Source organism: Xenopus laevis, chromosome 6L, assembly GCF_017654675.1.
Source record: "Xenopus laevis strain J_2021 chromosome 6L, Xenopus_laevis_v10.1, whole genome shotgun sequence".
NCBI classification, from domain to species: domain Eukaryota; kingdom Metazoa; phylum Chordata; class Amphibia; order Anura; family Pipidae; genus Xenopus; species Xenopus laevis.
This window is the reverse complement of record NC_054381.1, coordinates 82463111-82478002: the sequence shown is the minus strand read 5'-3', so window position 1 is coordinate 82478002 and position 14892 is coordinate 82463111. Positions and strand designations below refer to the sequence as shown.

General features: G+C 34.7%; 1 protein-coding gene across 2 annotated transcripts in view; it reads left to right on the top strand.

Annotated features, from left to right (window-relative positions):
* LOC108705572 (cadherin-18-like) overlaps positions 1 to 14892 on the top strand; it is a 385765-nt gene that overhangs the window by 347284 nt on the left and 23589 nt on the right. For both annotated transcript variants that reach the window (XM_041566239.1, XM_041566240.1), the window contains exon 9: positions 4449 to 4567. In XM_041566239.1, coding sequence (XP_041422173.1) covers positions 4449 to 4567 — 119 coding nt within the window. The remainder of the gene's footprint in view (positions 1 to 4448; positions 4568 to 14892) is intronic.

The following is a 14892-nucleotide window of genomic DNA, read 5'->3' as shown; positions in this document are numbered from 1 at the left end:
TCTTTGAATAAATCTGTTAACCATCTCCCTTGTTTGTTCGTGGGCAACCTCAATATTAGAGTTATTACGGTAAACCCGTAAAAATTGTGAATATGGAATAGTCAGTTTCTTTACGGAAAAGTGTTGTGCCAATTTTGTCCTCAACTCGAAAGATTCTAATGTCCAAAAAAATCAACAGATTGTTCATGGACCGTCAATGTTAATTTGACAGTCATAGGCAAATAATTAAGTGATTGGATAAATGAATGGACAGTGTGGTCCCCATGCCAAATAAGAAAAATATTGTCAATATATCTACAATAAAATAATAATCGATCTGTAAAGCTTGGATAGATACATTTTCTCTCAAATTGATCCATAAATAAATTGGCATATGAGGGGGCCACATTGGAGCCCATTGCTGTACCCATCATTTGTAAGTAAAAATTATTCTCAAAGCGAAAATATTGGCATGCATCAACTCCGCCATTATGAGGAGTGATTGTATAAAGGCTAGAGACATCTAATGTTGCCAATAGTATGTCCTCCGGTAAATCCTTAATATCTTGTAATTTTTTTCAACAATGCCGGTGTATAAGCAATATAGGAACGCATTGTCATGCATAATGGCTGAAAAAAACTATCCAAATATTGTGAAACATTTGAAAACAAAAGAACCTCGTGCTGAAATAATTGGCTGCCCTGGTGGTGTATTTAGGGATTTGTGTATCGTCGGAAGGCTGTATATGATTGGACAAATGGGAAATTTGGTAGACAAAAAGTATGGCTAGAAAAATATCTAATAGGTTTTTGAATTCATCCGTGGGATCTGATGTTAATTGAGTATAAGTCATCTGGTCTCGTAATTGAGTTAAAAGTTCCATTCTATAATAAGAACGATCCATTAATACAATGGATCCTCTTTTATCCGCTGGCCGCACTACCAGGTCTGGATAAAGTTTAAGGGATTTGATGGCCTCTCTTTCCAATATAGACAAATTTGGATGTACTTTACATGGTTCTTTAAGTACTTTTTGTATATCCCTCTTAACAACACCTCCAAATATTTTAATTGAATTAGCTACATTCGGAGGATCAAAGGTGCTTTTAGGCCGAAATTTCTCCATTGATTCACTCGGACTATCTTTAAAGTGATCTCTCAATTTCATTTTACAAGTCAACCTCCACATTGAATTCGTTCTCTCTAACTATGGGAACAAACGATAATCCTTTACTCAAAAGAGAAATTTTGCCCTGTGTAAGAACATGTTTACTTAAATTGAAAATTACTTGTTCGGTTTTCTTGGGGGTCTCCCTCTGCGGCTTGAGGCCCCTCCGTCTAATGTGTTTCCTCCTCCTCCTCCTCCTCCTGCTCCTAAAAAATGCACCTGTGTCTGTGGTCCCAAATTGGTTGAACCTGCCACCCCCGTAGTCTGATCTATAGATGCACATGCTGTATAAGTATTGCTAGGCTCACTGTCAGAACAGTTAGTCTCCCGAATTATAACAGTAGAAAAATTTCTATCCCTTTTATGCTTCGATATGTTTCTCTTAATACGATGATTGCCACCAATTAGCCAGCTATATACCCTGCGATCTCAGTAATCTTGTTCCACCTTAACTATCTTAGTATGCTTAAAAGCAACTAATTCTTGTCGATATGATTCAATGCTGTCATCAATTTTGCGTTTCCAATCAACAGTTTTATCTGAAATTAATGAAGTGGATTCAAGTTCAGAGATCTCTGAGCGTATTATATTTAAATCCTTACCAGCCTGATCAATGACTAACAGCATCAGATCCAAGGAGCATTTGTTTAGAATGCCTCACCAGCGGCTACAAAATTCGGGGTTAGATCTCCCCAATGTTGGAACATTCCTTATTCTAAAGCCCCTTGGAATCTATATATATATATATATATATATATATATATATATATATATATATATATATATATATATATATATATATAAAACAGAAAAGAGGATCAGCACTCACAGGTCTTAGAAAAAGAAATAATAATGTTTCGGCCCTTCCAGAGCCTTTCTCAAAGTACTAAACAAAAAGTGAAAGTTGTTTAAATAGACATACTGGCGGGAAAAAACAGCAATGGTTACATATATGTGTCGACATCTAATAAAATCTTCCAAACATCACACTGGTGTTACAGTTTATAATCCAAAAGAAGTTAAAACTTACCCATAAATACATTGAATGAATCATTTCCTAAATGTATCATAATATCAAGTAAGACTAAAAACAAAACCTATATGTAACATTATTGTATCTAGTAATTAGTAACTTTGTATCTTTCACATACACACACACACACACACATGTAAGAGAAAAAAGCAAAAATTTAAAGTTTAAACAGTTACTTTGCAGTAAGCTGCTAAATGTGGACAGATGTGATGTCAATTAAAGTAGGAACAGCTGGTATTTACCCTGAGTTTACTTTTCAGGAGAGACCTAATGGAACTCAGTGAAAAGGATGTAGTGATGATAACATCTCATTTACATTTTTTACTTCTCATTAACACATCTGTCATTTAGAATTTTATTTTTAAACATAATGTTTAAATAACACTGTCTCACTTTAGTACTAAATGCTACAATAATCCAAATTATACTTATAAATTCTCAAACAGAAAGTTTTTTTTGTTTTTTTTTTATATGAGGCATTTTTTCCACTTGCTAGTTATTTATTCCCCAGTCCACAATTCTAAAATGTTGGCTATTTGCAAACATTTAAGTTTAACTTTCTAGAATGTAGTTGTTTTCTTTTTTCTGATCTCATGACAGTCAGAAATCCAGAGAGAATTTAGCATTTGTGTATGCCTGTTAAGCATGTGGATGAAGCATCACAATAGCAGGGATCGAGTGGGAGAACTGTGTTCACTTGTCACCACGTTGTTGTACATAATAAACATTGTTACTGGGGCTTAAAGGAGAACTAAAGCTTAACTAAAGTAGGCTAGAAATGTTGTACATAATGTTTTGGGCCCAAGGCAACCACAGCCCTAGCAGTAAAGATCTGTGTCTCTGAAGATGCCCCAGTAGTTCCCCAATCTACTTTTCTGCTGATTCACTGCACATGCTCTTTGCTGCTGTCAGTTACTGAGCTTAGGGACTCACTCAAAATATACAGTACACGTAGAACTTAAATGTCACAGTAATTAATACAGATAACTACTACATGGAAGCATAGAAACCAGTTCAACTAGCGTCTGAATTTAATAATCAACCTTGTAGCATCTGCTTATATTACAGTCCAATCTAATTTTCTGCTTGATAATTTGCAATGACCCCTAAGCTTAGCTTCTCAACAGCCCACTGAACATGAGAGTGTCACAGACACTTTCCAAAATGGTGACCCCAAGTGACAAGTTTGAAGTCTTGAATCATAGCTGCTATTGAGAAGTTAAAACTTTAGGCTGGTGCAATATGTTCAGTATATAAAAAATGGCATTGTTAGCCATATTCATTTTTAGGGTTTAGTAATTGTAAAAGCCCAATAGCTCCTCATTAAAATGGGTAAGTGAACACAGTTCTACTACTTGCACATAATGCACTTTGTAGCAAGGGGTTTAATGATTTTATTTCACTTTATTATTATTTAGCACACAGTAGGCAGTGTAGGACTCAAGTAAAATGATTGGCCTTGATGTGGCATAAGCCAGTGGCTACTCCAAAATATTCGGTACGATTCACAGAGGAAGCATTATTTTAAGTTTACATTTTAGGATATTCAATTAATTCTACTGCTTAGTTGTTTTCCAAGATGTAAAATAGATTTCAATTGTTTAACATAATCTGAATTCCGTTTGTTACATTTAGAACTGAAATGGATTCACACCTCCCTTGTTAATGGTGAGCCGTTAAGTGTCTATTAAAAAACATTATAAACTATTTTTTGTTTTGCAGCATTGTATTTATAGTTGCAAAAACAGTGTGCATCAATATAATAGCTACATAGTGCATGGGGTTGAAAGAATCCACATCAAGTTCAAAACAAGTATACCCTGCCTAAGTTCTAGATCATTCCAGATCATTCAGAGGAAGGGGGAAAAAAACCACAAATCTTTTTCAGTTTGATGTGTGTTGAGTTAATGTCAGAGTGTCTTTTAATATTTAGACAGGTCAGGAAGCAAAGCAATTTCCAAGAATAATGATAACGTTTAATGTCTCCTTGATGATGGAACCCATCTTTGGCTTCCTATTACCCACACCTTAGCTTTAGTTTCTTAGAACAAAATGTAATGTTATAGTTCTACTTTAACAGTTATCAAATATATTGTTGCCATTTGAATCTCAAATAAAGTAAATAATTAAGGGCTTATCTTATTTTGAAGGACACCTATTAAAGGTAAATATAAGTAAAATAATTAATAAACTGAGTTATGAAAATATGATGTTTACACTAAACAGAAAAGAAGTTTTATAACTTGATTTTTTTTTACCATTTTCAGACAATCCTTCACTTGTGAGCCATGTTTCAGTTGGAATCAGAGTTTTAGATGTTAATGACAACCCTCCATATATTCCTAATGAAGACATTGTTGTTTGTGAGAATGGCAGGCCTGGCCAGGTAATATACTTTTAAAACTGGCTCTGAATACCTAACTTTACTGAGTAATGAAATCTTGATATGATAAATGTACACAGCGCACAGTGATTTTGTGAACTATTACATTTATACATGGTATATGCTAGAGCAGGGGTCCCCAATCTTTTTTACCCCTGAGTCACATTCAAATGTAAAAACAGTTTTTTTTACAAAACAGAGCAACACACGCATGAAAAATAAAGAGCTAAATAAGAGCTGAGATTGGCTATTTGGTAGTGCCTATGTGGACTGACAGGCTACACGAGTCTCTGCTTGGCAGTACACCAGGTTTTTATGCAAAAATTGCCTAAAAGCCTGGAATTCAAAAAGAAGCATCTGCTCTGAGACCACTGAGAGCAACATGCAAGGGGTTGGTGAGCAACTTGTTGCTCACGAGCCACTGGTTGGGGATCACTGTGCTAGAGGTACAATATTATACAAATGTTTATGATCTATGATCACACTTATGACATATATGTATATAGATTGATGTCTTATTTTGTAATATACTGTAATGTATACATAGTTATGAAAAGTAACAGTTTGCTGTTAGCAAGAAAAATTCACATTATTTCACACTGTATTTAATTCCCATTTACAAGTATTATGGTTTAATGAAGAAAATTGATATGTGAATTCCCAGAAGAGAGAGTTTAAATAAGAAACAAGAACAAGGAACAAGAATTTAAAAGTGAATTAGAATGTGGGCAGACTACCTGGATCAATTTGTTTCACCACCATTCAATATGTTCTGTAGCAAAGCAAACTATGAGGTTTCAATAATAAATTCTGAACAGCCTTTGAGGGTGCTACATTCCATTATACAAAATGATGCTGGGTGAGTACTCCATTGTGTGACCAAAATACCCAAATGAATAATATTAAGGTTAGAAGGTATGATTAATAAATGTTCCTGTCATTGATCATGCTACCTCTATTTTATTCAAAGGGCAAGTCTTTTTAGAAACCACAGTGCAACTGTCTACTCATATAACTCAGTTAATTTGTTCTTCCTTTATAGCCTTTCTTTCGATATTTTTTTCTTGTATGTTTTAACATAGCGAATGCATTGCAATGTAGCTATCTTGCTAGATAACATGCAACACAATAGACAACTGGTCAGATAACAATATAGACACAATATTACATCAATATATTTTATGCATACAGTGCTGCTACAGTAACACAATAAGGAAATATAGAAATAATGCATTTTAAGGTAAATATCTGCTATCCCTATAAATAATTTCCATTACTCCATATTATAAGTCTATGAAATCAGTTAGTATAATTTGTGTAGATTGCATTGAAGCAGTTTGACAAGATGTGTATTAAATTATTCAAAATAACTATGGCAATAAGAGAACAATTATGTCACAAGCTCTTTCATTCAGCCCCTTCTAACCACACATACTGTGCTGGTGCAGTTGGAGTCCTCTATGTACTAGGATGAACCAGAACTGAGGTATTTGTGCAAATTTATAGTGAAAAGCTTTGTGTTCCTTGAATTATTTCATATTTTTTTATATATTCTTACTCTTTAACAGCAGTATTCTTTCAGCCTGTTTTCCTATAACTTAAGGGAGGACACAAACATATTGATAATGTGTGGTATAAATCATCCTACAGTATGTATATAACTTTGTATTCTACTGTGGAATCTATTAAATTGCTTAAGGAGAGTTACTTGTTAACGAATGATACTAAACAAGCAAGTCCTATACCCAACACTTAGGGTGTATAGTTTTGGGGATCTAATTTGTCTGATATCCCGCATGTTTGGTATCATTCTAACTGGCCACCTTATTACCCTTTATTTTACTTACTGTTCGTAAATTTATATGTATACTCATTGTATATTCATTTTTGTATATACTGTTAATATGGAATCTTTGGAGAAGACAACCCTATTCTAGGGAATGGGATCCTTATTGAACTAAGGTTACCCTTCACCCATATTTATAGGAACATTTTATCACCTTAAAATGCACTTATTATATAGTAGATCACTTTTTTTATCCTCAACCCTTTCAGAGTATAATATTTGCTTCCCTGTAAGCATTGTATATGATTTACAATTTTTTAATATGTATTTTAACCCTTTATCCAATGAAAGGGCATAGATGGGTCATAGTAATGGTAAATAAAGATAATATATCACCTGAACTTTCTGTAATCTGAAATAACCTTGTGTTTTCCTGAGCAGTTCTGATATCCACACTTCCACTATTTCCCACTGTCCCCCTCATGTTTGCAATATAATTATGTCACAGCCCAGCAGCATTACATTGATCTCATATGATAGGACCTGAGTTGGCACCAATTTCAAAATCAATAAACTCCAAGGACATGAGTTCAACAAGATTTTGATTGATAATCTGTTCTTTACCCTCCAGCTTTTGGGATCTGTTCTGTCTATAACTGGGATCCTTCCATTGTTCTGCCTGGTTCACATATCCAATCAAGTTGGAGATAGGATGGGATTAGTGACACAGGCACATCTCAGTGTGTAATAGAAGATCTACCTTCTTCTAGAGTGGAGTCCAGAAATAAAGAGTCATGTACTCACTCTGATTAATTCAACTATGCACAAGTGCAGGCCACAAAATTTCTGGGCTGATTGGCTAAACCTTCTTCCCACAGGGCCTAGGTGACATAACTAGTACTACCTGAACAGTAAGAGAACATAAGCCTTTATGGCCATATAATTGCATAGTATTTACAACTGATATTATGGGATAAATGTGCTCCCTTTTGTGAAAGATAAGTATAAAAAAATGGTAGTCTTGGAGGTGTTCCCTCACCAAGAACTCACCCTATTTTTTGTAATATAATGTACCTTCTATTATTATTATTTTTAAAAAGTGTCAAGTTAGTCTTGTGAAGCTAACAATTATTTATTAGGATTCATTATATAGATTATGTATTGTTCTTGTATAGTTCTTGTAGATAATGCATCGATTATGCATAGATACAGCATCTGCAAGGTATTGAGATAATTTCTCTTACAGCCTGTGAAAAATAGTTTTCCCAGCAAAACTGGTGAGAAAAAACTTGGGAAGTAAAAGGAAGTGGCAAAGTATTTAGTATTGTTTTGCAGCTATAATATGCAATATCATTTTTTAGTAAATAATACCTTTTTTTTAAAAAACAGCAGAACACAACAAATACATGTTTTTTGTTAAAAAAAACTATTTAAGAGTGTTTTAATTTCTTCAGAGCAATACTGGGAATGTCAGAAGTCAATAATCAGACACAGCTAAACCTTATGTATAATGAAGTCTTTCTTCAGACACAGGAAAAAACTAGGAGAAGGGAGCACTCATGATATAGAATATTTATTAACTATGTCCCCTGATTCTGATTTTGAAAACACAATTGCATGTTAATACGTTATAATCAAATATACTGTATAAGAACACATACACAGTATTAAGGGGTAAGATTCTTATATAAAAATTAATATAAAAATGTTGTAATACTTAGTGGTGGTCCGATATAGTTATTCTATTGCCATTTATATTTTGGAATCAGTAATGATTGTTTACCCCTCTCCTCTGCAGCTGTAAACTGAAAATGACATTTGACTTCTATGATCATCCTATATGAAAAATAGCTGAAATGTCCAGCCTTTTTTAACTATATGTGATTCATATTAATCTTAATAATTTTGGTAAATTACACCTTGCTATGGGTTAATTTATAGCTGACTTGATATTATATCAAAGGGGAGTGCAAAGAAGAATAAGCAGCTTTTAGTTATAGGAGATTCAATTATTAGAAAGGTGGCTAGGGTAATCTGCTGTAAGGACTCTTCATGCCGAAAAGTCTACTACTTGCCTAGTGCTATTACCTGTGCCACGAGCAGGAGAAGACTGCTGGAGCTTAGGAAGATTAATGCGTGGCTGAGAGATTGGTGTAGGGAGGAGGGTTTTTGGAGAACTGGGCTGATTTCTCAATTGGCTACAGGCTCTTTGCTAGGGATGGCTGCACCTCAATGATGACGGTACAGCTCTTTTGGGGAAGAAGATGGCTAGGTGGTTGGAGGAGATTTTAAACAAGGTGTGGGAGAGAGGGTTTAGTAAAGTATTCTGTGGAAGACAGGTTAGATAAGGTAGTGGACAAAGGAATGGAAAATGGGGGAGTAGATTTGGTTGGTGGTACTGTTAAGGATAGGGAGGACCACATGTCATATGTTCGATATGGTACAAGTATTAAATGTATGTTTACAAATGCCAAATGTCTGACTGGTAAAATGGGAGAGCTAGAGGTGATGGTGCTGGAGGGAAAATATGATGTGATTGGTGTGGCCGAAACATGGCTGAATGAGTCACATGACTGGGCAGTTAATATCATTGGCTATACTTTGTTTCGGAGGGACAGAGGCAAATGAAAAGGAGGAGGTTTATGTCTGTTTGTTAGGCAGGATTTAAAAGCTAATATAAAGGAGGAGGAGGTGATGTTAGAAAATGAGTCTAACAAATTAATTGTAGGAGTATGCTATAGACCCCTTAATGTAAGTGAACAGGAGGAGGTTAAGTTCCTGATTTAAATAGAAAAGGCTGCTAGTTTGGGGAAAGTAATGATAATGGGGGATTTTAATTACCCTGATATTGACTGTAGCAACAGTACTGCCAGGTCAGTTAATGAGAACACGTTTATAAACTTGTTGCATGACAATTTTATGGCACAAGTTGTTGAGGAGCCAACCAGAAAAAAATCTATGCTGGATCTAGTGATCTCTAATGTATAGCGAATGTGCAAGTAATTGAACCCCTAGATAGTGACCATAATGTGATATAATTTAATGTCTGGTGCAAAAAACAGATATACACTGGGGCAACAAAAACCATAAGTTCTTACTTACATACTTAAGGAGGTAATGTAGAAGCACTCTATGTGCTATATGAATCACCCTATGTATACCTTAATATAGTAGTAAAGACGTTAATAGGAAAGAAGAGAAAGTCTTTTAAAAACTACAAGTCTTTTGGGACAGTAGCTGCATTTAATAAATATAAACAGTATATTAAATGTTGTAAAACAGCAATCTGGAAGTATATTAATAATAAAAAGATGTGAGTTGAGAGTGTTGCTCCTTTAAATAATGGTACCAGTATGGTTGTATGGAAAGAAGAGAAAGTCTTTTAAAAACTACAAGTCTTTTGGGACAGTAGCTGCATTTAATAAATATAAACAGTATATTAAATGTTGTAAAACAGCAATCTGGAAGTATATTAATAATAAAAAGATGTGAGTTGAGAGTGTTGCTCCTTTAAATAATGGTACCAGTATGGTTGTAACAGATACAGAAAAGGCAAAGGTGCTAAATCAGTTCTTTTCTTTAATGTACACAATAGAGGAGGGCAAATTCCCAGGCTCACCTCATAGCTGCACTGATGACTCAGCTTAATCTAGTCAGTGGTTGACTCAGGATATGATTCATAAAGCTTTAATTAAAAATTATATAAACAAGGCGCCAGGGCCAGATGACATACATGCCCGGGTTCTGAGAGAACTTAGTTCAATTTTAGACCAGCCCTTATTTCTGATTTTCTCAGATTTGCTTTCATCTGGTATGGCACCTATGGATTGGAGAAATGATGAAGTCATTCCAATATTTAAAAAGGGATTGCAATCAATTATAGTCCAGTAAGTATCACATCTGTGGTGGGCAAATTATTTGAAGGCTTGTTAAGGAATCACATCCAAAACTTGGTCCTAGTGAATGGCATTATGAGCAGCAATCAGCATGGCTTTATGAAGGATAGGTCTGTCAGACAAATTTGATTGCTTTTTATGATGGGATAAGTAATATGCTGTACAGTGGGGGAGCAGTAGATGCGATCTGTTTGGATTTTGCCAAAACGTTTTATACCATGCCACACAAACAACTGCTTTCTAAAGTAAGGTCTGTTGGGCTTAATGCACATGGATAGGAAACTGGCTACAGGATTGGGTACAGAGGGTGGTTGTTAATGGCACATCTCTGCTTTGATTAAGGTTCTTAGCGAGTTCCTCAGGGCTCGTTATTGGGTCCACTTTTATTTAACTTGTTCATTAATGACTTAGGGGGTATTGTAAGTAATATATCAGTGTTTGCAGATCCCACAAAACTATCCAGCCCAATTAATTCCATCCAGGATGTGGCATCCTTGCAACATGATCTTGACAAACTGGTAATGTGGGCACCTAAGTGGCAAATGAGATTCAATTTTGATAAACATAAAGTCATGCACACGGGATGTAAAAATATCCAATCCTTATACCCTTAATGGGACTGCACTTGGCAAATCCATAATAGAAATTACCTTGGAGTCCTTGTAGACAATAAACTTGGCTGTAGCAAGCAATGCAAGTCAGCAGCATGAAGGGCAAACAAGGTCTTGAGCTGTGTTAAAAGGGGCATTGGTTCATGGCAGGAAGGGGTCATTCTTCCAATGTATAGAGCACTGGTAAGGCTCATCTAGAATATGCTGTACAGTTTTGGTCTCCAATGCTTAAATAGGGCATTATTGAATTAGAGAGGGTACAGAGATGGGGAACTAAGCTGGTAAAAGGTATGGAAAATCTTAATACTATGTTACTATGTTACCATAGGAAGGAAAGACTTGTAAATAAAATTTCTGGAATGCAAGTTCTGTACTACAGACTGATTTATTTAATACATTAAAAAATGTTATTCAGGTCATAAATAAAGCTGTATTATTTCAGACTATAGTTTATGTTATGTCACAGTACAATTGTCAGAATAAAGTTACATTTTCTTATCTGTTAGGAATATTTGAAATAGTGTGAAAAAAATGTATTGACTTTTCAGAATTAAACAAAAAAAAAAAAACAAGAGCATAAGTCAGAACCTGGTGTCTTCTTGGTAGAATCTAGCTAAATTTACCTATCTTTTAGAAACAGCTAATATATAATTGTCATAATTTTTTATTTCTGTATATATTTTCTTCTAAAATATTTGTAATGCTGTAATTGTATAAATACAGACTGTACATGAATTTGGCTATTAACTTATAGAATAATTAACAACTTATTTGTTCTCACAGTGGATTTTACCTCTTTCACAGGATTACTTTTTGGCATATTTTAAACGGGTTTTGTAAATGATACGCCTGAAATTCAAATTTAAAAGTTTGCACTAGGGATAGTAACCCCTAGCAACCAATCAGCAAGTAGTATGTATTAGTCACCTTTTTAAAAGCAAATATTTGATTAGTTGCTATGGTTAGTAATAATGATATTACACTAGACCTAGCACATACTTGTCTTTTATTACATTATCCCCTTATTTGAACTGTAAAAACAATGGTCAACGTTTGCCATGCCAGTAACAGTAACACCCTAGCTTTTCTTGTCATACCATGAAACACATTTTCTAACACAGATTTAAAAAGTAAAGTGATTTATTATACCTTTCTTTTGTAATAACTATTTGTTTAAGAACATGTTTTAGAAGGCACAGAATGTCTGTTATTATGTCGAAAAGATACAGATTGTCTTGAAAAAAGGTTTTAAACCATTTTACTGTTGGCAAAAATACACAAAGAGCAAGCACTAGATTAATAAGTTATAACAGAGAACTAATAATTGGGAATTTAACATAGAAGCAAGAGACAGCAGTAAATTTGTCAAAGAATTATCAGATTAAACTACATGTATAACCTGTAGTGAGAGGAAATTGACTTAGTTTCTGGCAGAGATAGGCCAAAATAGCATGCTTAAGATTAAAGCATTCACTGACAAAGAAAATAAAAACTACAATCTTGGTTTTATGGGTTGCAAGACAATATTTAAAAGATTTTTTACAATTAGCAAATCTAGAAAATGTGTCAAATAGACACAATACATAATGTAAAATATAAAAATACAGAAATAGATATTAATAACATAGAGCTAGCAAATCAGGCATTAGTTCAGTGCTACATGAGGTTTTCTTAGATATATCACATTTCTAGTTTTGCTTAATCACCATACTGTAAATGTGATCCTTTAGTGCTCCACATCATAATCCCATCTCCTACCTGCCAGCTGCTTGCTCTACCTAAACTTGAATTCACTGTGGTTCTTTCCTCCAAGAAAAGGCTGCTACAGACTGGTTTGATTTGATAAAGATTTTACACTTGGTGTGCATATATCATATTATTCTAGAGTTGTCAGCAACAGCTTCAAGCACTAATACCCATTCAAATACTTACTTGAACTGTTTGAGCACTAAACATTAAATTGTTACATTCAAAAGTGTTATTACCACTGTATTAGTACTGAATAAATCACCCCTCTATATTTTGAAAATCATATACAGTACATTGACTGAAAATTTTCTTTCAGAAATTCCCTTATTTAAGTTAGGGAGGTAAATATCCCCTTCTCTACATACTCTCCACATAAACATGAGTATTGTAATGAAAATAAAATTAAATGAGAACTACGCTTTTAAGTGAAACTTAAAGGAACAGTAACGTCAAAAAATAAAAGTGTTTTAAAGTAATGAAAACATAATGCAGTGTTGCCCTGCCCTGGTAAAACTGCTGTGTTTGCTTAAGAAACACTACTATTGTTTATATAAATAAGCTGCTGTGTAGCAATGGGGGCAGCCATTCAAAGGAGAAAAGGCTCAGGTTACACATCAGATAGCAAATAAGCTCTGTCTGTTTAATGGTGTTATCTTTTAGCCATTAGTTATCCTGTGCCATATAGCCATTTTTCAATTTCCGCCATTGCTCCCCAGCAGCTTGTTTATATGAACAATAGTTCAGATCAGTTTAACCAGTGCAGGGCAACAGTGCATGATATTTTCATTACTTTAAAACACTTACATTTTTGGTGTTACTGTTCCTTTAAGAACAGGCATTTTTAAATATTTGGAGCACAATGTGTTTCCTACGTTCCCTTCTTTATTGTGTAGAGGTGGTTTTATAAATTATTCTGCAGTAAGCTTGGTAGGGAGAAAAATAAGCTTCCACATTTATCCTTACACAATATCCTTGCATAAAGCCAAACATTAAGGGGGTTATTTACTAAAACCAATTTTTTTTTTCAAAACTGTATGAATTCGGTTTTTTAGCATTTTTTAAAAACCATGATTTTTTGGTTATTTATTCTAATCCATGAAAATATCAGTATATTCGTACAATTTTTTTGTATTTGTTCCCCCAAAAAAATCATACTTTATCAAACCAAATCTTACGAATAAATTGGAAGACTTTAGTAAAAAAATGAATGCTTACGAGCGGAAATTTAAATGGACATTCATTTCCATGCTTCCATTTTAGGAGCATAGACAGACATTTTGAGCACTTTCTACTTGGAAAGCAAAGGAGAGGGAGACACATTTGCAAATTCTTAAACCAGTCTCTACCTGAAATACAGATATACATACTGAACTGGCTAGTACACGGATGAAAAAGACACCTGCTTAATCAAGGATATTTGATTATGTGTAATCAAACACTGAACAAACTTCATAACCAAAAGGTTTTGCCAGAAGGTTTTTTTTATATCATTATATTCAAATGTACAGTGTAAGGATAGATGATAGATATATAAATAGATAGATAGATATAAACACACAACATACAACAGTGCATTAGTGACCCATCTGTTTAAAGAAGTAACTCTACTTCTACTACTTTCCCACTCTCTGTCGGAGTTCCTCAAGGCTCTGTTCTTGGCCCCCTGCTGTTCTCGCTCTATACAACTTCACTAGGAAAACTCATTCAGTCATTTGGACTTCAGTATCACCTTTATGCTGATGACACCCAACTCTACTTGTCTACTCCTGATCTTTCTAATTCTGTCCTTTCCCAAGTCACAGACTGTCTCTCTGCTGTCTCCTCCTGGATGTCACAGCGCCACCTGAAACTGAACCTTTCTAAAACAGAACTCATTATATTTCCTCCAAGATCTTCCCCTGTCCCTCAGATATCACTCACTGTAAACAACACCACCTTTCATTCCACCACACAGGCACGCTGCCTAGGAGTCATCTTAGACTCACATCTGTCTTTTTCACCACACATTCAAACACTTGCAAAATCTTGCCGTATTCAACTGCACAACATTGCTCGAATACAACCCTATCTCAGTTCAGAATCAACTAAAACACTGATTCAGTCTCTCATCATCTCCCGCCTTGATTACTGCAACTTACTCCTCACAGGTATTCCAACAAGTCACCTTTCACAACTCCAATCTATTCTAAACGCGGCCGCTAGACTCATTCATCTAGCTCGCCGCTCAACATCAGCTGCTCCCATATGTATGTCCCTTCACTGGCTCCCAATCTCTTCTAGAATCAA